The sequence below is a fragment of the Aulonocara stuartgranti genome (genome assembly GCF_965226115.1).
Source record: "Aulonocara stuartgranti genome assembly, chromosome: 8".
NCBI lineage: Eukaryota > Metazoa > Chordata > Actinopteri > Cichliformes > Cichlidae > Aulonocara > Aulonocara stuartgranti.
In genome coordinates, this window is record NC_138959.1 from 5,259,604 (window position 1) to 5,287,207 (window position 27,604).

The following is a 27,604-nucleotide window of genomic DNA, read 5'->3' on the forward strand; positions in this document are numbered from 1 at the left end:
CGCCCGTAGTGTTGTCTGAGGCCATTAGCACACCTAGTGAGGAATGAGGAGCAGACCTCTGATCAGCGCCGACTGGTGCCTCACTCTTCATTTCTGTCACCAGGGTGGGAGCCGGGCCTCTGTCAGCCGGCGTCACCACATGATAGGCCCAAAGACTAGGGGGGAAATTCAGAGTGTCTGTCTGGTCACTTTGTGCTTCCTGTTTATTGTGGTCTGAAGGTGACAGCACCTTGTCTCTTTAAGTACAGGTGCGTGTGGTCATCCTCTATGACCCACTTTAATGGTCTACTCCAATTTATGGCAGCAGATTGAGGAAAACCTGGAGAACTACGGCAAGAATCCCCAGTCTTACTACTGAGGCAACAATACAAATTCTCATTTAGAATTTTGGAGCACACTAAATGTCTGCTGTGTGGTTTAAGTGCTCACGTTTCCCCTCACCTGGTCCTGTTTCATCAATATCAGTGCTGTTATTGATTGTGGGCTGTAGCCATGTGTGGATAGGAGCATTTTGAAGTCAGCTGAAGGAAGCAGGGTGCTCGGCCTTTGTCATATATATTTTTTAATCCAAGCAAAGTAGGGTGCAGCTGGGTTTGTGTAAATCTGCTGCTGAAAAGTTTAGCCTTGCTGAAATCACTCATCAGTGCTTCTAAATCGCCCAAAAGCTAAAACTAAAAAAAAGTGATGTTGATGGAACTGATTAAAACGGAGGGATTTTCCAAACGCTATGACAAACCGTTGCAGCTATGAAACTGCTGCTGAAAACAAACTGATACCGAATAATTTGCTACAAACTTCCCTTAATGCGAACATGTTGCCACTTTTCTTTCATATTATCTATAAAAACAGCAATAATTTTCTGGATTGTGACGCTATGATTGCAGCGAGGGACTTTTCTGACTGATGCAACGTCGACACATTGTGAGGTAAGGACTAGCTTCACGCTTAAAAGCTCTTGGTATGCTTCTTCAGAACAGTCAGATCGCCTTGGAAACTCCCTCCTCCTACATGCCCATCACACATCAGATCGAAGGAGTGCTGTGTCCAGCAATTTCAGTAACTTTCAAAACCAAATCTGATGTTCAGATTCATCACTTCACATAAAAAAATGCCCATTTGTATGGAAGTGAAACTTAAACAATCTTAACAAATGTATTACTTTGAAAGCCTACATGTGCACACCAAGATCTTTATTTCTATATTTAAACAAATACCAAAACTTGGAGCTATTAAATTAACCCAGATCCTCAAAATTATGACACTGTTATATGGAAAACATGGCAATTTGTTTAGTTAAACATAAAGAGTTTAATGCTTATGTACCTTTGAGGTTTTTCCAATATGCAACATAAGCCATAATGGAGTTTCTGGTATCATTTAAACCAAAAACCTTGATGGCACTGTTGTGTTGATTGGTTTCAGGGGAATAATTTGAACCGATTGGAAATACCCTGCAATATGTGTTCCCATGAGCATGCTACGGACAAAATATGGCCCCACTTATTAGAATATTGCTTCACAGTGCATTGAGAGGTCAGTATCTTGCTTTAAGACCTACATGCACACTGCAAACTCAATAGAAATCACAAGCACCATCCCAAATGAACTCATGTGAAAAATTCAGCCAGAGTCAGTACAACACTTTGTAAACCATGCAGATCTCTGCTGCTACATCCTGCGAAACCCTCAAAACAGTGTTTGCATCAGCAGGAATTCCTCAAATTGGAGAATTTTGTTAACTAGGAGTCAGTGTACAGTGAGAAAACAATACAGGACAGAAAACATCTCCATCTTAATTGAGGAATCCAACGACTAGGAAATGAACTGTGGGTAGTGCAGATGCATGAGATGTGACTGACAGATTCAAAAGCACAAACTCTTTTATAATACTCCCCCCAAAATTCAGCTTACTAATGTTTGACAAAGTGAACCACATCCTGGTGGGTTGATCAGTTTTGATTAAAACCTGACTGCGACAGTTACTGAAATTGACGAAGGTGGTTCTGTATTACCTGCGTCTGGGTTTGGACTTAGAGTGGCATACAGGGTTACAGTAAAGTACAAAGAGGTGTCACAATAAATTGAATAACTTTTAACATTAAATATTACTCAAACAGCTTTGCTTTCAAACCAGTAAGATATGTTGGATTGCCTGCAGGCGTGTGGACCTGCGATTTTTGCTGTGGTTGGAAAAATCTCGGCAGATGTAGAGGAACACACAGAAAATGTCGGGCTAATATGTATGAGGAAGGTTCCCCTTCTAGAACACAAGCCTGCTGTCACTTCATGGCCTACAGCGCTTCACTGTGGCCGCTAGGTGGTGTTGCACTAATTAGATAGAGGACACTGTGAAAAGCCATAATTTCTGCTCAGAATCGTCATGGGAAATGAACATGAACATATTGCAAAGATGTGTGAATGGTTGATGGTGAGAACTGACGTAGATGAGACCAAAGGAGACATGGTGAGAGTGTTTGATGCAGAAAGAACAGACAATTGCTGCAGGCGTCTGTCAGCAAGCAGATATGCACATCTTTTTTTTTTTGTTTCGTTGTTTTTTTTACAAATCTCCAGATGTTTCAAAGGCCTAAGCCACAGGTCTTTATGTCTGTTTGGTGTTTATGTCACTTTAGGCCAGCGTTCCAGTCACTTCCACTCTGTTCGACACCAACCTTGACACTAACTTTGAAAGTTCCTGTAGTCGTCTGACACTTTGAGGGGCTGGTCACTGTCCTTCTCTACGTTCTGCAGTTTGTCTGTAGCAAAACCAGAGACTGTTCCAGCCCGTCATCGTTATCCTGGACAGACAGTAAATGTGTCAATGAGGGCAGTGTGGGAAGGTGTTGGGAGACACTGTGGCAACCATGATAATGTGTGAGGTCTTCAGTGGGTGTAATAACCATAATAGTCTGCATCGCTGTTGCTGTCTTTTTCACAGACCTCTCCACTGCGCGGGGGTGGGGAGTTTTCAGTGCTGGACGTATATGGCGACACCCTCCTCTTCTTGTTTTCACCCACACCTCCCTCAAACAGGCTAGAGTCGCCTGAGTCCGCTGATTTCACAGAAGGTGGTTCGAGCCAAGGCTCCTCTTGCACTACGCCCACAGTGTCTTTGGGCTTGTCCTGCAGCAAGGGCGGCTGAAAAGAGTCCAGGAGTGGAGGAGGGTGCAGCCTGGGGTTCCCAGGGGATGTCGAAGATGAGGAGGAGGAAGAGGAGGATGATATGGGTCTAAACCACCCAAGAGTGGGGCCGGATTTAGTGGGGTGACCGAGGTACTGTGGGGTGGGCCGGCTGGCGCTCCAACCTGCTGAGGCGGCTCCTGATACAGACACGCTTGTAGACGCAAAAGGATGATCTGAATAGTAGCTGAGAGCATGGTGAGCAGATGTCTGCAAGGGGAAGGGCTTGTAGAAACCATTTCCAGAGAAGTCCCCCTCATAGGAGGAAGTGAAGTCAAGCCGATTTGGGGCCACGCCTTGCTGAGGTGACAGGTACCAGCGGCTGTGGGGACCGGGGGTTGCGGATGGGTCTTTGTGCTGCTGGCCCATACCAATGTGCTCGCGGCCATAGAAGCGGCTCTGGGGCAGGGGGCTCATGTACTGTTCAGAGAGGTAGCCTTGGGCGTAGCAGCTCCCTGGCAGCAGCTGCTGGCCCTCTGTAGGGGAGGGGGTGAGGCGATCAGAGTCGGGAGGAGCGTACAGCCTAGGCAGGAGGGAGGAGGAGGAGGGGAAGAGAAGCGAGTGTGAGAAGAAGAGGAAAAAAAGAAGGTGTTATTTCCTGCCCAAACCTCAAACAACTATCAAACATCTCACAGCCCCTCACACCCTTTCACTGCAGCATGCTCAGCAGCAGCAAGTAATTGCATCTTTTCCAATATTAAAAGGCTGACACGAGCACTCAGGACATTCAAATGCCAGCAGTGACCCAGTCTCATTATTAATGCTGAGAGAACGCAGGGTTCACACTGAGAACAGAAGAGGATTTGCTTTTTGTAAATACAGACATTTTTGAAATTACTTACGTGTCATAATTGTCACGGAAACCTTTAGCGAACGGGTTATGGTCTATTTTCAGCTGAGTGATCTGTGTAGGGAATAAGAGGAGGGCAATGAGAGAACGTAGGCAAAGGAAAAAAGAGAAGGAGTGAGTAACCACATTGAAGAAACAAGAGCGCAGAAAGAGAACTAACCGACTAATAATTAATGAGGCTACACTGCAGTTTTATCTCTTATTGGAAAGATTTCATCTTAAAAACCGCAAAGGGGAGGAACACAAATGTAAAATTGGGAGAGTATATCTTGCATGGAGTAACTGTTCCACAGTTTATTTGAACAGCCGTAAAAAATACACCGCACACAAGAGAGATGTGAGCTACGGTGCTCAGGTCAGCCGAGGTGAAGCGACTCTTGAAGGTTGCAGAAATGTAAGTTGGTGTGTCTGCATTTTTGATGCATGCATGCATAAATCAGTAAAACATGTCGCTGACATGAATCATTGATCTCTCAACATCATTAAAGCTGTGCAATCGAAGTTATAAGAGGTGTTTTTGTGGGCCAGTTGTGGAAGGTTGTTGCCAAATACAATACAATAAATATGCAAACATGGTAGAATAGCATGTCAGTGGTCTGCAACACAGGCTGCGGTTCACACCTTAAAACATATTTTTAAAGCATACAAATCTCATCTTCATCTTTGTGTCTGAGGTGACTTACATCTGCATTTTGATAAGCAGTAACAGCGATGAACTGAGTCTCCGGGAAGATGAACGTCTGAGCTTTAGAAGAGAGGAAGGGGTCCTCCGTGCCATCCTCCTTTACCTGCACGATGTGAAGACGAGGCTGGTATTTATGGAGGGACTGGAGAACTATCATCTGGAGAAAGGGAGATGTAATATTATGGTCATTTGGCTGCTAAAGATTAAGAGCAGGAAACAAAGATACCTTTATTTTACCGATAAGCGAGAAAAATAAAGGCAGGAAATGAGCAGGCAGAAATTGAGTGTTTGCAGATGGTTTCCATCGCGACACTCATAATGTGGTTAATGTTTTCATATATCAAGAATACGAAAGGAAATGATTAAAGTAGTGTAAAATATAAGCAGAAGGTGACAGTTATTGCATTCATCGATATGTTTCAGCCACTCACTGACCACGCGAGCGTATTCACAGACAGATTTGTAGATAGAAAGCAAATTAGAGGCAAAAGCACGGTACCTGTGCCACATTGTTGGTGCTTCCCTTGTTGTTGGTGAGCTTGAGCTTGCTAAACGACACCTCTTGTCTCATCCAGTGAGCTCCTGTGTTGGGAGAGTCGGGGTGCATGTACATCCTGTTCCCTGCAATCACCGAAGCACATGGCGAGCAGCGCATGTAGTTATGAATAAGGGCTGCACGCTTTGTTTTATTTATTTATTTTCACAGTTTTGGCTTCAAGCTATCACAAAAACAAGAGAACAGGAATATCGTGCTGCAGCGAGTTTTGCTTTGATTCTCACTTTTTCTCTTCTGCACCATTTCCTTTACAGCTGTGTTTTATTCAGCTGGTTTTTTTTTGTTTTTTTAAAGCTCTCAGTAATGAACAGACTAACTGTGATTAGATTTCTTCCCATAACTCAGCAGCTTTTCCATGAATCCTCCACCTGTTAACCCAGACGGTCAATGCGCTGAGACCAAGCAGTTTCAAAATGTAACCTGCCACTAACACTATGACTAAAACAGGTGCATCATGACACGCTTCATTTCTGTAGCGTCGAATTTGGTAAATTTTGAAATGAGACTTTTTAGGACAGTTTCAGTAATATCAGTGTTTTCTGAGTCATTTTTAAAATGCTGCTATTCACTTTCTGTTTTGCTGATTAGGCAGAGGGAAACAACATTTTGCTGGAGCCCCTCAGGTGTAAATTTACAAAAAACAACTTTGGCTTAAGGACTTAAAATCTTCTCTGATCTAAAGTCAATTTTATAGAGATTTACATGAATTCAAGTTGAATTTGATGCGATTAAAAATTATATTTTCTGCAAATCATCAGCAAGCACTATAAAATATTTATGGCACAAAAGTTAATGGATATTAATAATAAGTTACTGTCTGTAGGCCACTTCAGTTGAATACAAGGGAAGATGAAAAACGTCTTAAAACGCCACTTTTCCATCAGGTATTTCCCCTGCAAACTGGGATGGCTCTGTTTTCCTTCCTTTAATATTTTAATATATTCCTAGAGCAGCCAAGATTTCTCACAACATTACCACAACGACCTGCTAACCTTATTTTTGCACACCACATAAGGGTAATATTAAATCTAATTGAGTGAAGTTGTTTCACCACAAATTCCACAACTGTAGCACATCAGCAGTCACCTTTCCACAACACCTGGCATATGTGTGACAGCACCTTGCAGTTTCTCTCATTTATATATTTGTGGTTTGTCTATCATCAATCACACATAAAATGAAATCTCGGTTAACTTGCTATTGTTATGCTTAGTTTTTTCTTTTTTTTTCTGAAGTGTGAACAGGAGGAAATACTGAATGAAAGGTTGTGGAGAGAACAGGGCGTAGAAATGTAAATGTAACGTGTTAAATAATTACTTCTATGCTTGATGTTGAACACGTCTTTACAAGAAAAGACGAGAGAAGTGGCTGAAATGAACTCTGATGTATAACGAGATACTTGGGGAGAAGCACGATTGGAGGTACATCTGGTGAGTAATTCAGACACTCTTGGATGCCACGGAAGATCAAAGCGGGACCCGGAGAGCTTTGATAGGTGCTGGAGAAACTGTGAGTGCAATTGTTAGTCATATTCAAAGTGATCAAATTACTGGACATGTTTTTAGTGGGTTTAAAGAGGGGTTAAAGATGGCATAATATTCCTAAAGATTTTATTGTCGTACTTTGTAGATGGAGGCTGACTAAAAAAAATACTCCAAATTTCCAAAGTACAAATTTTCCACATCTTAAAAATGTTTGAGTGTATTTTTCTGGTAAGTAAATTGGTTTTTAGGATTCGTCTCGGCTCAACAAAAATGCATTCCTGTTTAAGTCAGTTATTATAGCTCCTTAAACCAAGGAACATCAGGCAATCTTTGAAAAAATTGCAAAACATGTTGTGAAGCTGCTGACTGAAAACCTCTCAGACCAAGTGTGCATCTTAATGCACGTTTTGGTTTCCCTACTGTATGCATCTAGGTTTGCTACAATACTGCTAAATAAACCACTTCCTCAGGCTCTTCCAGGCAGCACACTGAGTGAAGTCTCCTGCTTGACTGACCCAAGTTTATTTTCGATGGCGGGTTTAAATCATAAACTTCGCATTAGAATCTAGTGTAGGAAGCCCCAGGAAGATTGTGGGTTTGAGCTGTTTACCGGCTACTGGTGGTAAATGCACGATGAGAAGAAAATAGCTATTTTCAATGAGTAGTAGACATTTTTTTTTCACAGGTGGAAGAGCTGTTCTTACGTATTAGGAGTACTAGTAAAACTCGTGAATCCAAAATTGCAATATTTGTCGTCCAGAATAGCCGGTTTCATTATATTACATGCATTTATGTATGTATCAGTGCAAATGCTAATCCAACTACGTTCCTTTGATATAATGCAACAGTTTATTTTAAGGTTTTAACTATAGTGGAGTTAATATAAAGCATTTTAAGTGAAATCGGTCAAGTAAAGTACAATTACTTTGGTGGTGTACGTCATCCCTTTTATATCCTTTTGCATTTTTACATCTGCTATATATAAAAGTTATAATCTTAGTCGCTTATCGTTTTTATCAGTGTGTTCAAAGTCTTTTTCAATAGACGCTGCAGCACTCTTTTTTTCTTCTTTTTTTAGTATTTGTGAATGTAAATGTAGTTGTTTGATCAGCGTACCAAATCTTGGTTTCTAACAGTCATAAAGGCAGCCCCAGGGTTTTACATTCTGTGCTATAGTTTCAGTGTACCTGGCATGTTCCCTTCTGCCTTCCCACACTGGACCCACTTGCCGCCCTGGTATCTCCAGTGGTGCTGATCAGCTAGAACGACGTCCACATAGACGTTATAGTGGGCAGTAGGATCCAGAACACTGATATTGAAGCTCAGAAAGGGGAACATCCTCCTGGAGAGACATAAGAGAAATTTATTTGTTAAAAAAACAACCCAAAAACGTTGTTTATACCTTTGTTCACATATTGTAGAGGTTTATGGATCAACTACGCCCACGTCCAAGGTGCACAGAGAAGCAGATAAAATCTCGAGAGGTTATGACTTTTTTTGTTATCACGATTATTCTGATGACAGTTACAAAATGCATCAAAGTGCTGACAGATCTCAATGTTAAACACATCTATCTATAATTGAAAATGTCTATCCAGCAAACATATCTGTCTTCAAAGTTAACAGAAAACAGCCATGTGAGGCTGCTGCCCCTGAGTTTTTAAAATAATGTGCATGTGAGTAGCGACTGAAACCCATATTACACTTTATCCATATTAGCCCTGCACATGGTTAGTGTGTTGAAAAAACAGGAGATGAGTTTTTATTCCGTATAAAAGGTTTATGTTATATTTCCAAATATTAAAACTTAGACTCCAGTAACTTGGATCACTATTCAAAATCAGCTTTATTGGTGTAGACCATTAGTTCATCCTCTGTCTAAAACAAGCCACTTTGGCTCCTCTTGCTTTAAGTCAGCTTTCTTCTCACAAACCGGAGATTTGAACAGCAGGTGGACATACAGAGCTGAGAGTGGAAAGTAGACCCTGATGTCTGTTGATTACATGCATATACACTGACATCATTGCATGAAACTTTATGTAACAGAATAATAATGGATTGCATTTATATAGCGCTTTTCAAGGCACCCAAAGTGCTTTACAATGCCACTATTCATTCACTCTCACATTCATACACTGGTGGAGGCAGCTACAGTTGTAGCCACAGCTGCCCTGGGGCAGACTGACAGAAGCGAGGCTGCCATATCGCGCCATCGGCCCCTCTGGCCAAGACCAGTAGGCAAGTAGGGTAAAGTGTCTTGCCCAGGGACACAACGACCAGGACAGAGAGCCCTGGGATCGAACCGGCGACCTTCCGGTTACAGATGCGATTCCCAACCCCCTGAGCCACGGTACAAACAGTACAAAATAAGTTCAGCTGTCAGAAACAACTGACATTTCTCTCTTTTGAATCACACAGCCTCTAAAAATTATGGATTCCATTAAAATAATCTGTTGTTGAAAACTGAACTATTGTAAATTTTCTCAACAGTGCATGTACGTAAGCTGTTGAGATGATTCATGTTTGGCCTTTCAAACTGTAATCCTCGGTTTCCTAAGCAGCTAAAGGAGTCATGAGAGGTGGAGAGGACAGCTGACACTTGAGCTCAATATTTAATGCTGCTTTTAATAAAAGATGCCCCAGAAGATGCTCTTGATTGCTGGAGCTTTGCATGTTCAACTCGTTTTGATCACTTCAGTGAGACGAGGTAACTGGGAGGTCAGGTTGTCCCCTGGCTGGACGACCCGGGAACGGAGAGGGAGAAGCTGGGTTAAATTAAAATTAAAGAGACACACACAAACATATAAGAAATGGACTCTGAACACACAACGGCAGATAAACCCTGCTGACATTCACGTGTGCGCCAAATATCCGGAGTGCATGTCGACGCGAAACACTTACTGTAGTGATTCAGAATTACTAACCCTACTGAGTTGTAGTTCACACTTTACATTATAGCGCAACATGTAACACACAAATGTTAGTCATTCTCTGGGGGAAATCCACTTAAGGGAAATTAGTTGGACAATCATGTCCTTTAATATTCATTTTCCCAAATGACTGATAGGTGAGAAAAAGTTTGATGGAGATTTAATCGACAAGGCTTTTATTAAACTGATTTTTTCCCCCACCTAGTTTCATATTATTTCCTGGTTAAGTTAGACATCAACACGGCTTCGTGAGCTTTAGGAAAAGACCCCTTTCACAGCCACGTTAGAGGCCTGTCCTCTGCTTTGTGGCTTGTAATAATAGTTTACTTGATGAGGTGCTAAAGGTAGACTATAGATAGCAAAGATGTGCTGCTTGCAATGTTTTTGTGAGCAAATGTTCTCAAGCAGAAAAAGTATTTCCTTGAGATTTAACTGAGAATGCCCTTTAATATTATGAGACTGAAGAAATGCTCAAACTAAATGGTGATATTAGCTGTACGCGGCAAGCATCTGAAATGACTCATGTAGGTGTTTCTAAAATGCCATCTAGCAAATGACTGACTGACGTCATATTAGCGTGCAAACTCAGAAGAGGTGGCATGAAAACTTTAAAGAAGCCTGGAGTTTGAATCTCATCTCGATTTACTAATTACTATTACGGATTTATTTGGTTAGGTTTAGGAAAAGCTTGTGGTTTGGGTTAACATGAAAATAAAGATGTGAATAACAGTTTGCAAAAACCTAATCTTTCTTAGAGGAAGACAGTCTAGCGATATGTAAATTTTAGGAAAGATGGCATTAACACATTGCAGAACTCCGTAGGATGTGGCCACTCGTGACCTTGAGCTTCTCTATAAAACCAAATCATTACTGAGAAATTTCAGACTGAACCACAGAGTCCTTCAAGAGACTGAAATTGACGTTTCTGGAGATATAATGACTAAAAATTTGCCTCACAACTCACCTTCCCCTAAAGATCACTGCATGCAAAAAATGATCTCATTTGTTTTATCATTACAGAAACTCAGTGATTTAAAGGAAGACCTGAGCTTTTCCTGATAATGCCACCAAATCTCATGTTCATTCATTTCTGTCTCTTTATTGCCATGGCATGCTTATAAATACCCCTGCGATGAACTCTGGGTCCATATGAGGTCACCAGAGTGTAGCTGGTGTAAATAAAGGCATTGTGTTTGACACCAGCTAAAAGCTCCTCAGGCTATGGAGCATTTGTAATGACTGACATTCAGCTCCCGCTGCCCACCCCTGCCACTTAGATTTGTTCGGTATTAAAAGTGCACAAGTGGTTTTAAACCTACAAATGTAAATAGAATAAAAACATGCCTTTGTCTATTTTTCTTCAAATAATAGATTTGGCTAAAAAAGAGCTGAAAGTGTGTAAAAGTATAGATGGTTATAATGAGTTCTATGAAAAGCATGTCGTAGTCACTTTAAGAGGGCAAAGTGCGCACAAAAACAGAAAAAATAGCTCTTCGAGAAACACCCTTTACTTTCTTGTCTAAAACATTTTGATGTGGGTGGAAAAGATAGATAAGGTCTCATGTCTATTTGATCACCGCACACTGCGCAAACTGCGCGCACACACACACACACACACACACACACACGTTAGAAATGAAAGTTAGACATATAGCCTAAATATAATTCAGTCAGTTAAAGTTTGTGCCGAGAACATGATACTACATGTTGGCAGCATCGTTTTGGTAAACTACAAAACCTGTTATCTCTTCTCGATCGAAACTGACCTCATCTAAAATCAGCTGGGTGATTTAGGGGTGCAAAAACAAGACAGGTGTGTAACGAGACAATGAGTAAGAGGCTACTGTTAGCGACGGCCCGAGGGCCCGTCCGTGCTGATGAGGATTTCATGTGTGTAGCCTGAATCTGCGTACATCGTTTGTACGGGAAATTAAGAGATGCATAAAGTTACTTTTACATTTGTCACATGGTATTACGATGGGGCACTTTACTTTGTGTTTAAACTGTATAATATACAAAATGAGCAACAGTGCTAGAAATAACTGTAAACAACTAAAAGCTGTGATACTGTGGTTCACTAAGCATAACTGACAGCTGAACATAATCGTTAAGAATAAATCGATTATTCAAAACTTTTAAAAAATTATTCAGCCAGTTTTGAATAATCGATTCACTCTTAATGATTGTTACAATTATGCTTAGTGAACCACAGTATGACATCCATTTATCCCAACTACTGACTTACTGTTCTAACCAGTAGTTCACTGCTGTTAGGAAATAGCCCAATCTATTAATAAAAAATAGACAGTTCTATCTACTAGTATTTACACGGTGCATATATTATGTTTAAAATAAGAGCAAGTGTGTGTGAGACCAAAAAGATCCATATTATTTGTGGTAAAAAAAAAAGTGACTTTCTTTCTGCAGACTTTTATTAATAACTTTATCGAGCTTTATTTTAAGTGTTTATCATTTTTAATCTGTTTTCCATACCGTTACTGAACATTTGTAGCTGTTAGCCATATTCTTATCTAGCGGTATCAACTATTTGTTAAATTTCTTGTTACAATGAATTAAATTACTTTAATTAAACTGTAATTTCTACTGTTTCTTTTCAGATTAGTGTGGTTCAGATTTCCAATTACCCCCCTGGCAATTGCAGAAGCACCCCCTGGGCTACTCGAGCTCCCGGTTTAGGTTCACTGGCTTATGGGAATGCTCTGCAGAGAGAAAGCACAGATGCTGTGATGTTTCACATTATGCATTTATTGCTCATTAGACCTCTCAAAAGGCTGAGCTGCAACATACAGCCACTGGCTGTGAGCACAGCTGCAGCTCCAAATCAGCTTTGGCAGTGGTCAATGAGCAAACTGGTACACCAGCTCCTCTGGTTATCTTTCTGACTGTAAGGCTACAGACTTGCAACTGAGCAGCCACAGCTGAGGGTATGCAGACTGGCTGTGGCCACAGCCAACGGCAGTGTGTGTATCATAATACAGCTCAGCATTTCTTTATGAATCAGAGGAAACGCAAAAGTTATTTTCGGGTAGTGCAAAAGAAGTCTTGAATAAATTCCTGATGTGACCCTTAGGGGGCTCTGTACTGCTCACATATGTACCCATATTGTTTAATAACAATGCTGAAGGGTTAAAATTACTACAAAAATCGTGGTAATTCGCATTTGCATTGATTTGTAGACTAAAGGTACTTTACTTTAAATTTGGATATATAAATGCAAGCTTTGTGTCCAGTTTTCAAAAACACATCTCTATTGATTATAAAAAGAACGGCAAAAGCTGGACTTTTCCTTAATTCATGTAAAGAAAAAGTTCAGATGATCAAATGTTTTCCAGTTTGTCTCTTTGACTGCTGGCTCTTTAAGACGGCAGCACATACACACGCCCTCCTTGCTCACTAGTAAGACAAAACCCTACGCTGAACCGTCCCAGTTGGGGTTTTCTGGCTACAAGGCAAGTCCAGTTTAACAATCAATCATAGTTCTCGGTGAAACACAATCGTGGCAGCAGCTCTTTAGTGGCTCGCAAAGAACAGGTGAAAGGGCTCTTCTTCCGCAGCAGTATTTAATACAAGCGAAAACAGAAACTTGGCTGTTGAGCTCATGAATGGATTGATCCACCTACACTGAGTGAGAGTAATCTAGAAAGAAGTAGAATTGTTATAATTTTTTTTTTACCCCATTCATATTATCAGTTTACTTATAGTAGAGCCTTTTATAGGAAATCAGAACTTGAGAAGGGGAGAAACCAAAGAAAACACAACACAGAGGGGTATTTGCATGTGTGGGAGGCTCTTTGTGTTCAAAGTTCACTCAGAGACGCTGAAAAGCACTACATACATACATGATAGTGTGCAGTTATTTTCAGTGTGGTGGCGTTGTGGTAATTAAGGGCATGGTAGCTGTCATGTCTAGAGTGTCACACAAACATGATTTTACTTTTACATGGCAGATACAGTCACAAGGAAAGCACCTCTGTCTGTTGCAGTTTGGAAAATGATGATACACAGACACATGAAGTCGCTTTAACACAATAGGAAATCACAATTTCAGTTACCCAGCTACCAGACAGGCTAACTAATAAACCTGCCAGCGTGCCACTGAATTATAGAAACAGTAACGGCAAATGTCTATTTCTGAGCACGCCGTGTACGAACATGAAGAGTCATAACTGTAGTCATTTTTAAGGCAAAATACCATAGAAGAAGATGAGTGTGGTGAACCAGTCACTAATATAGAGACAGTGACATTTAAAAGAAAAAAAAAAATCAAAATAAACTGTGTGGATGTTGGAGAGCGAGGAATGGGAGGGCACGGGAGGGGAAACTGTGGGGGGGGAGATGGAGGTTGGAGAAAGGGAAAAGGAAAGAGCAGAGGGTGGAGTGAAGAGAGGGAAGGAGGGAGAGGAGAGGAGAGGTGGGGTGGGGAAGGGTGGGGGTTTTGTCCTGGGGATGCGAGGCAGAAGCTTGAGCGGAGAAGAGGAACTGGGTATTCACCAGGGAGAAGACTTTTCCACATGAGCGCACCCGCTGATTCATCTGGACAGGAGTTCAGGTCCAGTTTTTGTCACCGCGCGTACGCTTGATCATCTGTGACGAAAACATGCCAGTCTACAGCTGCTGCCGGACACAAGGACTCTTTAGCACATGGACACCCTTGTTTGTGTATTGACTTATGGCAGAGGAATTCAGCCACTATAAGTGCTGAAATGTCCATTTTGGGGGGTAGTAGTCAGGGGTAGTCACCTGATACTGTGGACTTCATGCTTCAGACCTCATAAAGGATAATGCTGCTGTTAATCTGGATTTTTATCATAAACAAAGCCTTCGGACAGACTAAAAGCAGTTGTAGTTTAGTCTGCTTTCCAACACATCCAGCTTCTTGTCTATCAAACACGACACAAGGCCATTAGTTTCTACAGTGAGGAATTAGGAACAAATTTCAGGAGCACATTAATTCCCATTTGTTGGGGTTGGTGTACTGGTGTGTGCTTGTTTATGCTTGGGCCTCGCTAATGTTTCTTTCAGTAGCTTTTGGACAATCAAACAGTCTGGTAAAGATCCTATCAGCCACAACATTATAACCACACACTGTACAGAGAAGATAAATGTAGACACGCCCTAGCACATCCAGCTTTATCATCTATTTCACTCTAAAAGGGGCCACACTTTAAAAAAGAACATAACACTGCATTAGCGATTAAAAGTGATAAAATTAAAGGAACATTTTCGCTGAGGTCAGAGGTCAAATGAGTAGTAAAGTCATTTTTTAAAAGACCTCGGTATGAACGAACTGAGTAGCCCCCTGTTGGCCATTACAAGAAATGCAAGTTTACCGTGTTTTGACATTAGCTTAACTTCTCAGATCCAGAATGTATAATTAAAAACACATGTTTGGAGATCAGTCGATGCTCCGGGTTCGGTGTTGTCTTCTTCGTGCCATTCCTGAGGAGTTTTTGGATTATCCTGCAGAGGGAGGCTGCAGCCATCAGGGAGCATCTGCGATAACGTTTAGGTGTGCGGTATGTGTCATTATGCCAAGTAGCAAAGTAGCATCGCGATGAATAGTGATACTGACTTCACCTATCAGTGGTTGTAATGTTGTGGCTGATCAATGTATATATTAGTATTTATCAGTATACAGTCCATTTATAACAGTGGAATCAAATCATTGTTAACAATGAACTTGCCAGCAATAGAAAACAAATAGGGAAGTAGATACAGTTTATATTTCTTTATCTAATTAGTTCCACAACCAGTCAGCAGCCTATCTTCATGTTCAATTAGTAACAGTATTTTTTAATCAAACTTTTTGGGAACCAAATATAGAGCTATAAAGTTAAAAAAAATATATCAAGTGTGTCAGTAATAAGCCTAAGGCTCCAAATGCGGTGGACATTACTCACTTTGAAGAGGAGCTTAATTACACGGTATGAGGAAGTACTTGTATAGCTGTCTAAAATATTGGCACTAGATGTTTCTGCGAAAAGCTACATAGGCACACATAAACAGCTGAACAGGAAGTGACAGGTCATACTGTCAAAACCTTGAAATAGTCCCACTTCTGCTTTCAGAGAGAGAGAGAGAGAGAATGCGAGCAAAAACGAATACATACGACTTCCAAACCTTCACCAAAAAGGCAGCTCGTGATGCAATTCTTAAATATGTTTTTCTGATATGTTAATTTCAGCATTAACTTCTTTAAATTTCTAGAGCAAGCTGCCCTTCTAAAGACACCCACTCTTATTTCCTTGGTGATGTGAAGTGATAATTTCCACAACATGAGAAGCCTACTTTGGAAATAAAGCTGGTTATTACCTAAATCATTTGATGAATTCATAGAAAAACAGCATTTTCACCAATGGGCTGCAGTATATTAGAAGAATAAAAACCACATTTCATTTTCATTGTGTGTTAATAAAAAAGCACCAGAACGGTTTATTAAGAACAGATACAGGAACCTAAAACTCATCATACGTGGCGATTACCGTTTCTGAGCGCTCATTCTACTCAAAACACAGCAGCACCATCTATTCTTGGGAACAAAATAAATCAAAGGATTGTTTCCTCTCAAAAAACTACAGGATGTCAGACTGATACAGTTTACAGTTTGCAGTCAGTGGAGCAGAGAGGGCAGATGAGCATGATTCCTCCGAGTCTGAACTTTAGTTTTACATTATTTCCCTAAAAGGTGTTTTTACGCTGAGAACTTAGTCAGTACTTTCTCCTTCCTAGAACACACACTGCATGGCCGAGCAAGACTTTCTTTGTAAGTTATGTGCTGTAATTAAAGCGAATTATTTCCTCTTTGAAAACTACCAGAGGATCGTTCAATTAGAGGCACATTTCGAGGTGATTTCCTACAAATTCAAACGCGGCCTAACCCTTTTAACAAAAAATGAAGCTGCTTTCTACTGCAGTTTCCCAAAAAAAGTCCCCACGAATGCATGTACTTCTTGGAAACAGCTGCAGGGAAAAGTTTGCCTTTTTGACTCATATCTGCACCAAGAGTACCACAGGTGTAGGATCCCTGGTCAAACAAATGAATAAGGAAGAAAGCTTCACTTTCTCTTTTCAAATTTAGTCATTTGATTTCTTTTAAATCACAAAATATCCCCTTTTTCCCATTTTCTACCACAATTTGTTCGACCCCTTGGATCATCGCGGTAACACGGTTGCGCTGACACAAACTTCGTCTTAGCCGAGGACAGCCTGTGCCATGGTATCAGCTAGTGAGGTGAATCTGAATTTAGCTCATGAGAAGTGCAGATGAATTCGCCCCCACCCTTCGCTACAGGCCGAGAAAATGTGTCTAGATTTCAAAGCCCAGGTGTGCTACATGAGCTTCTGAGAGATCTGTCAGGCTGTACACCCACCGTCTAGTGGAGGCTGAAGAAAGCAGAAAAAAAAGAGAACCTAGTCTTTTACTTCCTGAACATCAAAGGTGCCTCACCTCCTCAGTGTGGCCATCTAAAGCTTCAGTAATGTTTGACCCTTCACTTCATTTCTCTAGAGTTTCTTTCACCCTTTCGCCTACTGATACCGAGGTTTTGATTAACATTGCAGACCCCCGGACTCCTCTCTTAAAATCACACCAAAATTATTGTGGAAGCCTGAAACCAAGATGAAAATTTTAAGAAGGATATTGCCTCTGATATTGAAAGTTTTTTCTTCTTTTTTAGTGTTTCTCTGCTCACCTTCTTCAAAATCTTGTAGGATTTTTTCTTTTTTTATGTTACGAAAAAGTGTGAGTGTCAGAAACAGGGGTAAAGATAAAAGACAGAACATTTTCATCGCCAGGATTTCACATTTTCACAATATGAGGTTTGTGGTTTTTGCACAACAAGAAAATTTGCTTTTTGTCACATGTGGAAGGATAACACCTCTGCACTCACCGACCCTATTATTATTGCGGGTAGTCTTTGACTTTTTCTTTGCTCTGAGGGAAGCTGAAATTAGCTGGAGCAAAATAAAAGTGTACTGCATGCATTTTAATTACGTGACCTGATATATGATGCTACTTACCACAGTGAGTTTGTCTACAGAGGAAACTGCCAGGAATTGCTACGTCAAATAATAGAAGATGCACGCACACACACACACACACACACACACACACACACTCGCGCACACACACACACACACACACACACACACACACACACACACGCACACACACACGCACACACACTTGGATAAAAACGTAATAAAATACTACATTTTTAACACTAAAATCCCCAAATCATTGGCTAATTCTGCAAAACCTGTGCACACCATAAAATGAATTACAAGGCATTGAAGGGAATTTCTAAAACGATCCATTTGTGAACCATGTGAACAGTTAAATGTGCAATTTGTGATCAGGTTTAGCAGATAAAAGGCAAGAAAGTATATCAAAAGTCTATCTAAAAGGAGCATTTCTTACCCCCAAAACCGTAAGTGTACTGCACTCAGAATAACTTTCAGTAGTAAACCAGAAGGCAAAGAAGCCATGCAGGTCAAAGGGGAATATTTTGCAAGAACATAAGCTGCACCTACCAAACTGAAATTCATCTGTTTCAAAAAACCACAAAACGCCACATGCAACAACAACAACACCACACACACAACCTTAGATATATAGATTAAAATGGCTTGAGTAAACTTTGTGAATTTTTACTCAAGCCATTTTAATACAAAAATTTTGAGTTTCAGCCGACAAACCGAGTGAAGCCACTGGAAATATCAGTGTCATATTATGTGACAGCGCAATTGTTTCCCGTGCACAGATCCGAGCCATGAGAAACCTATGGCCTGAAACCTTGTGTCAAACACAAGTGTCGCATATTAGTGAATTAATCCTCATCGACGTGACTGCATCTTAATGCTCGGTGACCTATCAAGAGAGGCCCGGCAGCGCCGTCTCTTCCCCTCTCAGGCCATGAGCTGTGTGCGCTGCAGACAGCTGCCTGCGCGAGCCCACATGTTTTTTTAATCACAATTTCGATATCGTCATTTTTTTTTAAAGCTTCCCACTTAAGAGTATCGCTATGAGGGTTGTTTTTGACTCTTGTTTTAGATTTCTTCCTCGCTGTCTGCACGAACAAGAATTTGATTAGCTCCCAAATTGAGTTTTGTAACGTCGATTATTGCCAATGACGGATGGTCAAAAAGATGACGTAACTTTTTTTTTTTTTTTTTTTAAAGATTACCGCTTTCTCTGATGGTTCGAAAAACTGTAAAATTTCCTTTTTGGCAGCTGAAGAGGTGCTGATATAAAGTGAAGGCACCCAAGAGACTTTATAGGTCAAAGAACAGCTCAGCCTGCAGCTGAGACTCCACTTTGCAGTTTGTTTGCCTCTTCAACAACTTTTTAATTCGGTTGTAATTCCTTGCATAGTAACAAACCTTTGAGATGCCTCTCAGTAAAATGACATAGTGGCCTTCTGTGCGTACCCTAATAAATTTCAAATTTAAAACTCAATTCTTTAGAAACTGTCGTACTTTCACATCCTTTAAGTAGGCAACAGCTCGGATGAGGCAAATTTTGCGCAAAACTTTGCACCTTTCGATCATTATCCCAGAAAAACTCCCAACAACCACGTCACCTGAGCAGAGACGTGTTGGTGATGCCTGCACAGTCTGCAGAGCTGGAAGACGACCGCCATTCAACTCTCGGAAACAGAAAAATAAAACTGGTTTTAGACGTGAATTGAAGTGCGCTCTTGTGGCGTAGCGGAGGCTGCTCATGGTAAAGATAAGACAGGTGAGTGAGTAAATTAGAAAGTGTAAAAACCAAAGGGCAGCGGTGTGAAATTCACGCTTTCTATAACCCCCTCTTTGCTCCATTAAATGTGCTAATCGACAGCGGAGGAAACAATGTGTAGTTTTTCTGTTTTTCTGTGAGACTCACCTCCCCTGCTTGGTGATTATCATCTCGGTTTGGAACTTGTGGAACTTGGCCCACAGCGGGTAGTTATTGAGCAGAGCCTGAGTCTTCCCGCACACCTGTAGCCCAGGTAAAGGGTAGAGAGGCTGCCGCTGGAACCCGTGCTGAAAGCTCGCTGGGTAATTCTCCGGAGAAGGGGAGTACACGTCTTTACCGCCCGTGGGAAACCCGTCTCCTGCCGTCGGGATGTAAGCCTGCCCGGCTCCGCTTCTCGGCGGAGAGCGCACGCTGCCGTACGGGCAGCTGCTGAGGGTCTGTGCGTAAAACCTGCCGGGTTGCGCTCCGTATCCTCCTACCGCCTGGTCCGAGTGGTAGGGCAGCGGCAGCGCGTCCTGCCCGCTCTGAACAGAGTCCGAGTAGTAAAACCTCGCGTCCTGAATCCCCATTTTGAACTCGGCTAGATCCTTGCCGCCGCGGTGGAAGTGACTGCTGATGTCGGCGTTCTTTCCGAAAGTTTGCGTTTCAGTCCCATTCAACATGCTGAGGTAGAGGTTGCCACCTATGCCGCCCATTTGCAGCCCCGCTCCCAGGCTGTGTCAAATGTCATAAGTTTGCGCTCCGTTTGAGTAAAAACATGTACGATGATAATCATAAAAACCAAGACCAAAAAACAACAAAGTTACTTGCCCTCACCTACGACTCAAAACGCACCGACATGAATTTTTAACTCGGTGTCTCCGCCGCTCAGAGGTTCAGATATAAAAACATCCCTCACGCCTCATTAGTCTGTTCATCGATAAACTTTTATTATTGCCAGAGTTGGTGTTTGTCTTTTTTGACGTGTGGAGTCGCTAGCAGTAACTCAAACACATGCTCGCTTTTCTAACCTATGATATATACATTTTGTAGGTGGTCATATTTTGGAGGTGTGTCAGAGGCAGGGGAGGGCGCGATAGGCTCCAGATATGAAAGAGAACATCCCCTCAGTAGAGACACGAGATTACACCCACACACACAGACACGCACGCAGAGACCTTTGGGGAAAAAGAGGAGTAGAGTGTAGTCTTCTGCTTTAAAATTAAAATATGGACACAGCAGAAATGTTTTAGAAGTGACAGCAAATAAAAAATTTATGTTATAATTTTAATTGTCTCTGATGCTATTTTGCGCCTTTTGGTTCATTTGCGCACATTAAAACCTGCTGTCATGATTTTGTTTAAGAGAAAATAGGTAATAATAATTTAATGAAGTTAGTCAGAGGTGGAATTCAATTAAAGGCCTGCAGAGGTTTTTAATAATTAGAGTAATAACACTGATAATTTTGACAAAGCAACAATCATTCGCAGATGTTAAGTCCCACACGTTAAATTCGCATTTAATTTAGCGATAAAATAAACAATGGTGCAGTCGGTTCATATAAGACGAGTTTATTAATTTTATGTATTTCTACTTTTTAATAAGACTGAATAAAACTACTTAAAATGTACTTTTATCTCCTACCAGCTCGACACACCGTGCTTCTTTCAAACGTTAAAGTTTATCCGTTAACGTGTGTGATTTATTGTAATTTAGCTGAAACATATATTTACAAAAACAAGTCTATTAAAGTATTACTCACTCTGTGTCACAGGGTTTCAGGTTTTTTTGTCACCATAAACTAGTTCACATTTTGAATCAGCAACACGATTTTATTTTCATTTTCAGTCTCAATCACGAAACACGTCAAAATGTACAAGTTTATTTTTTATTTTATTATTTTTTACAGTAAGAAAAAAAATCAACAACGAGACTGACTGTTTTAGCAGCTTCAGAGAGCTCACTGTGTTATAGAAATTATTTAAAAATAAAGCCCAGTGAAATGTATCATATTTTATAGGAAATTGATTATATTTTTATATTTTTTAAAATAATATTTTGGGTTATTTTTTATGTTAAATATATTTGTAATCTTAAAAAATGATTTCCAGTACATAAAAATACATTGTACCCATTATTTGAGCAATAATCTTAAAAATAATACACTTAAAAAAACAAACCTGTGTCTATATTCAGAATATAAATAAAAATCTATGCGTTTAAGTCAAGTGACAACAAAGAGAGACTCTTACTGAGGCTAAAAATGATTAAAATTTACCTTTAACTCGAACCATTCCCCCTCCAAGCAGAGTCTTGTTTAAGGCCCTGATAATGGCATGTTTAAATGGGTCTTACTGCTGGACTGACACTACATTTTCAGTACTCAGTATGGGTATTATATAATGTTGTTATGACTTGGTTTTTTAACATGTGCGCCCTGTGGCGGCAGAACACCTCAGACAGCATCAGGTACAGTTTCAGTCCCAATATGCAAAATTAACTTTCACATATGTTTCCTGAAACTGTCAAAGCGTCACTGTTTGTAACCAATCACACATCATTTGCTTCCAAAGCTGGATGAAACAGGAAGCTGGCTGTCACACAGCAGCAGGCTCTTCTATTAAATAAGACCTCTTAGTGTTTGTGTGTCACTGGTCAGCGAGCCCGGCCTGCACGGGGGATCTGCTTTATAAACACAGATGAAAGAGATAACCCTGGGGTATTAACAGCTGCATGTGTGTGACCATACACATGCACACACATTAATAGATGAAACCCCCCTCCAGTGCAGGTATGACACCGTTATCCCCATCGACGCTGTCACTACTCTAATCCCACTTCCTGCGTCTCTCCTAGCAAGGTGAGCTCACAAGGGCGCACGCTGAAGTCATCAGTGTTGACACGGGTGGTGAGAGGGCCACAGTGTGAGCGGCACCCCTCCCCACACACACACACACACACCTCCACCTCCACCCATCTCGCTCACCCCTGGAGTCACCACTTCCTCTTCTATCCTCTTCTTGCTTCCGGTTAGAGCCTCAGGCCATCACCTTCTGTGGCACAAATCAGCTTTCATTTTCTGTTAAGAGCAGGTCAGGTGGCCCTCATGTGCTCATGTGCACAGGAGCATAACTTGGAATATATTGCGAGCAGGATAAAGTGTTTGTAATCCTGGTGGAGCCCGTACAATATCAGCCTTTTCTGCCGGATTCTAAACTTTCCACCGATACCTGAACGTAAGCCAGTGGATAAAAGTGGGTGAGAAGGAGTTATAAATAGTGAATTATAACCGCGCTCGTACTCAGAGCTATGCGGTAACTGGAAACTGAAGTAAAATCTTGATGACTTCAAAAGAATGCAGTAAAAGCAAGTGTGGTTAACTTGTCCACGGCTTCTGTGGGTTGACAAATTTAGAGGTGATAGACGGGCACATCATCAGATGTCTTCATTAAAGGAAGGTGATGATTATGAGATAGCTGGAATTACAGCATGAAATAATTCGCTGTGCTTTGAAATATAACTGAAATATGAAAGTGAGATGTTTGATTTGGCCTGTAATTAATGACACAGTGGCTCACGTTAAAGGCCCCAGTATTATCCACATTTTCAGATGATTTACAATCTTTTTAAAATCTTGTAAATGTCCAAGACATTTCTGTTTGAATTTTTCTACCAATTAGGTTTTTCTAAACCTAATCAAACCCTGGATTATGTTGCCAAGAACGGCTTTAAAGAAACAAAATAAAATGTCACACTTGGGGGCACTGATATGTAAATATAGGTATTTTTCTCCAATTTACAGTGTTGTTTAACCGTGCATGGTTTGGTTAGATTAAGGCAGACAAAAACTTAATGAATGACAATGTGAAAAACAATATGACACTGCGAAAGGTGTTGCTTGTAAATGAGCCTACGCAGACTTTTCAGCTCCATTATGGCACTCCATAATGAGTTTCAGGTCCTTGTTAAGCTTTGCTAGTCAGGTTCACCGCTCATTGTGCTGTTTTCAACCACAGCACGTAGTTGTTTTGGTGAAAAAGTTGTAGAAAACTCTCTATACCATAAATGCTCTTCGCTGAACATCAGAAAAACATGGTTAGTGAGAACAGTAGTGCAATCATCATGTAAACAAATGTGTTATTGCCCCAAGAGAAACCAAAAATGACAGCGCATATCTGATAAATCAAGCCGAAAATGAATCATGAAGCTCCAGAATGATAACGACATGTTTTCCGTAGCCACTTAAAAGATGATGACATATCAGTGTTGGGTTACTTCTGCTCCTCCATGCGGCCGTTGCAGGCTTAGTCAGAGAACCTTCAGAACCACTTCATTAAGATTAGAAATAAGAAAGCAGAACAGTGATCTTCCAAGACAAAGTTCAATATTTTGTTGACGCATCCATCCACCCCCATCGCTTTCCTACATAGAGTTTGCCATTCTGTAAGAGCAGAATAACCAACAGGTGTTCATACCAAACCTAAAGGAAAGAGTTATTCCATTCCCAGTGGTTCCTAAATTTACAAATTGTCAATTTTAAGCCCAAAACAGGCAATATCAAGGCCAGCTATCAAGAATATGCAGCAAATTTAACATGGCTTTAATTCAAAAATTTGTTTTAAATTTGTGCCCCATGTGGAAGCAGTGTTCACTTTCTACTCGTGGTTTTCTGTTATTACTTTGCTTTACAGTCGGGCCTAAATCACACTTTGAGAAAGACAGAAGTAACTTTAAGGCGTAAAGACCAGCCTGGAGTGCCTTAAACTTGCATTCTTCCTAATGACCAGCAGTGGATGACTACACTGTTTGCAAAAAGAATGCAATCTCATAGGAATCTATGGGAAAATGATCCTCCTGCTGTCTTCATTAAATATCACATTAAATATTATGCTAATGGTGTCATGGCCTTAATCTTATTTAATACAGCATAATGTTCGATTTGTATGTTGTGATTCAATTGAGACTAAAAGAGACAGTAAAGTAGTGTATGCTGTAAGCTGTGGTTGCTTTGCTGCACTCCTTACTCGGCACATCTGTCTTTAAAATAACAAGATGGTAATGGAAATACTCCTCAGCTCAAGTCTTTTTGATAAGACTTCACTAACCAGTGAGTAGCTAGATCGATATTTCACATATGACATATTTCACATATGACATATGAAAAGGTTTTACAGGTAATTCAACGAGGTAATTACTCAGAGAGCCGCAAGACGTCATCTACTTTAACCATATGGTAAATGGCCTGTATTTATATAGCGCTTTTCTAGTCCCTAAGGACCCCAAAGCGCTTTACATATCCAGTCATCCACCCATTCACACACTGGTGATGGTAAGCTACATTGTAGCCACAGCCACCCTGGGGCGCACTGACAGAGGCGAGGCTGCCGGACACTGGCGCCACCGGGCCCTCTGACCACCACCAGTAGGCAACGGGTGAAGTGTCTTGCCCAAGGACACAACGACCGAGACTGTCCAAGCCGGGGCTCGAACCGGCAACCTTCCGATTACAAGGCGAACGCCCAACTCTTGAGCCACGATCGCCCCATGCTAAAAATATCAACGGCTATTGTAGTTCTTCTCATGAGTTCGGGATGGGATTAACATGCAAACATATGGATGACTCTTTCTCCCTTTTCATGTGTTCAAATGAGATTTAATTTATCTTAATCGCACTGAAACCCTTAAAGCAGGTATAACACTTACGAGCGGACACCACAGATATAGTTTACAGTTTGCTCCCGCTCAATCTGCACTGGAAAGGCCCACCCTCCCCCCACCTGAAACCCAAGGAGGCTTCATGTTGCTCTAACTCATGACCAAAATGTTCACTATGTCAAACTCCTATACTTGTCATTAACATCCACTTCCTACAGTATTTGAGCCACATCTGTCCAAAACTGAACCTTCATTGGAGCTTTGAAATAATATTGACTCTAGAATGACTGTGTCATTTATTTTTCTTCCTTCATTGTTCTAAGTCAGCTTTGTTTTGGGTGCTTAACCCCCTCAGCCATAAATATCTGGTCTTGACATTGTGCCGATGTGGGTGGGCAAGGCATGCCTGACACAGAGTTCACAAATCAAACCCACTGTACAGGCTGAGCCGCGGCATTCATTTCATTTCAACTCTATTTTCAAGCAGTTTCAAGCATCTCTGCATGTGTTGTCATCACATGGAGAGATGAGTACGAGATTATTGTTTACCTACGATAAAAATTTACTTGACATGAATTTGTTGTCATTTAGAACATTTATGAGCAAATGTTTAAAAATCTGAAATTAGACAACTTTTTAGTTTTTTGTGATGATTTAGAACCATCAGTGCTTCTCATTCGGGTTTCCTTGGAGTTCTGAGCAGTGTGCCAGAAAACACGTTGTACCATTCAAATAGTCTGAAGAGGTAAAACTGAGGATCAAGCAAAGGTATTTTGATTCAAAGAAAATCAGCAGAGAGATGTGTTTGGAAAATATTATTGGTCAAATAGCACAGACGGTAAATAAAAGACGGACATGACCATAAGAATTTGTGACTGGGTCAACAGAGGACCGGAAAAGTAAGTAACATTGAAAAGAAACAGCTGTAGGTACATTTGCAAATAATCAAGTTATTCAGAGACGGGTCAGTGATATTACTGGGTATAAAAAGAGCATAGAGAGGCAGTATTTGTCAGAAGAATTTGAACATATTAACATCTACAGTACATATAAACAAATATCAAACTATTCAGAGAATCTGTAGAAAGGTCTGTGTACAGGGTGTAAGGCCAAAAATCAATATGGGATGCTCACTAAGCACACTATGGAAATCAGAGCATGGGCTCATGGACACTTTCAGAAATTATTTTCTATGGACGCAGTCTGTCATTCTATCCACAAATGCAGGTTTCCAGAGTGAAAAGAAGAAGCCATATGTGAACATTGCTGTTTTCTCAACACCAAAGCTCCTTTAAAATGCACTGGGGCAAAGCAGGAAACGATACTGTGGTCAGATAAACCAAAATCTTTTTGGAAAACATGGAGATCCAATGCACTAAAGAGGAGAGGGACTATTTAGCTTGTTATCAGCACTCAATTCAAAAGCATGTCTGATGATATGCAGGTGTGATGGAAATGCCAGCTTGCACATTTGGAAAGGCTGAGCGGCATTGCAGGCAATGCTGAAAGGTAAATTCAGGTTTTAGAGCAACATATCCTCCCATCTAGGCAATGTCTTTTTCGGGGAGGACCTTGCATATTTCAGCAAGAAAATCCTAAAATGTATAATAGATTTCCAACAGCATAGCTTCACAGAAGAGTCCCGGTGCTGAACTGACCTGCCTGCAGTCCAGATCTTTCACCAACTGAAAACATTTGGTTTTCAGCAGCTATGTCAGACAAGAATGGCACTACTTATTGGTTTATGAGATGTGCAATTTATTGCATTTGACTCTTTTCTGGAACTGGAGTTGCACTTTCCTGGTACACATTAATAAGACTTATTGCATATGTTATAGAGGCTGTACTATGATAGGCAGCTCTTTTCCTACACGACGCTGACAAGTTTATTAAGTTTGTAATAAAAATGAATATTGTGACGAAGCTTGGCTTTAGTTTTGGCGAGCCTGTGCTGGGAGCAGGTGTTTGGGAGCTGTGAGAAGCACGAGTGAGGACATCCCTCATAATCACTGTGCAAACGTTTCTCATTAGATCGACTTAGCTGGAGCTCAGACCCTCCATAGCAGCTTCTAAAAAACGCCTTCCTGTCTGAAGCACCATGGCAGTGGTTCATAATTAACGCAACATATGTTTATTCAAATCTCTGAACAGGGTGTGAAAGAGGGCTTCAGGAGGCACCACCCACAGAGGCTGTGAAAACAGAGGGTGGTGGAATTAAGTGAGGAAAGAGAGAATGGAGAGATCTTGTGAAGTCAAGACAGAAGTGAGACAGAAAAGATAGCACTTCGTGCTCAGCGGAATTCGCACCCGATAGCTCATGAACTCTTGGTGAAGTGCAAATGTATTCCTCAGCAACCCAGAAACAAACAAGCTGCCACTTCCTTAGTCTATAATTAGCTGGTAATCAATGCTGGGTGGTTTTCTGTCCTGTCAGACGTCCCCAGCCATCGTGGGGCAACATTAGACCTGCAGCTGTACTCTCAGGTCTCAGATGACGATCCAACATAGAGAGCATTAAGCCTTGT

The 27,604-nt window shown here is 41.0% G+C and overlaps 1 protein-coding gene across 1 annotated transcript; it reads right to left on the bottom strand.

Annotated features, from left to right (window-relative positions):
* Positions 1–1,173: 1,173 nt before the first annotated feature.
* On the bottom strand, positions 1,174–20,489 carry tbx21 (T-box transcription factor 21). The gene is made up of 6 exons (XM_082543279.1): positions 19,593–20,489; positions 7,943–8,097; positions 5,215–5,336; positions 4,714–4,872; positions 4,023–4,084; positions 1,174–3,703 (listed from the first exon to the last, which is right to left on the bottom strand). The coding sequence occupies exons 1-6, from the start codon at positions 20,138–20,140 to the stop codon at positions 2,884–2,886; spliced, it is 1,866 nt and encodes a 621-aa protein (XP_082399405.1). The 5' UTR covers positions 20,141–20,489; the 3' UTR covers positions 1,174–2,883.
* Positions 20,490–27,604: the final 7,115 nt, after the last annotated feature.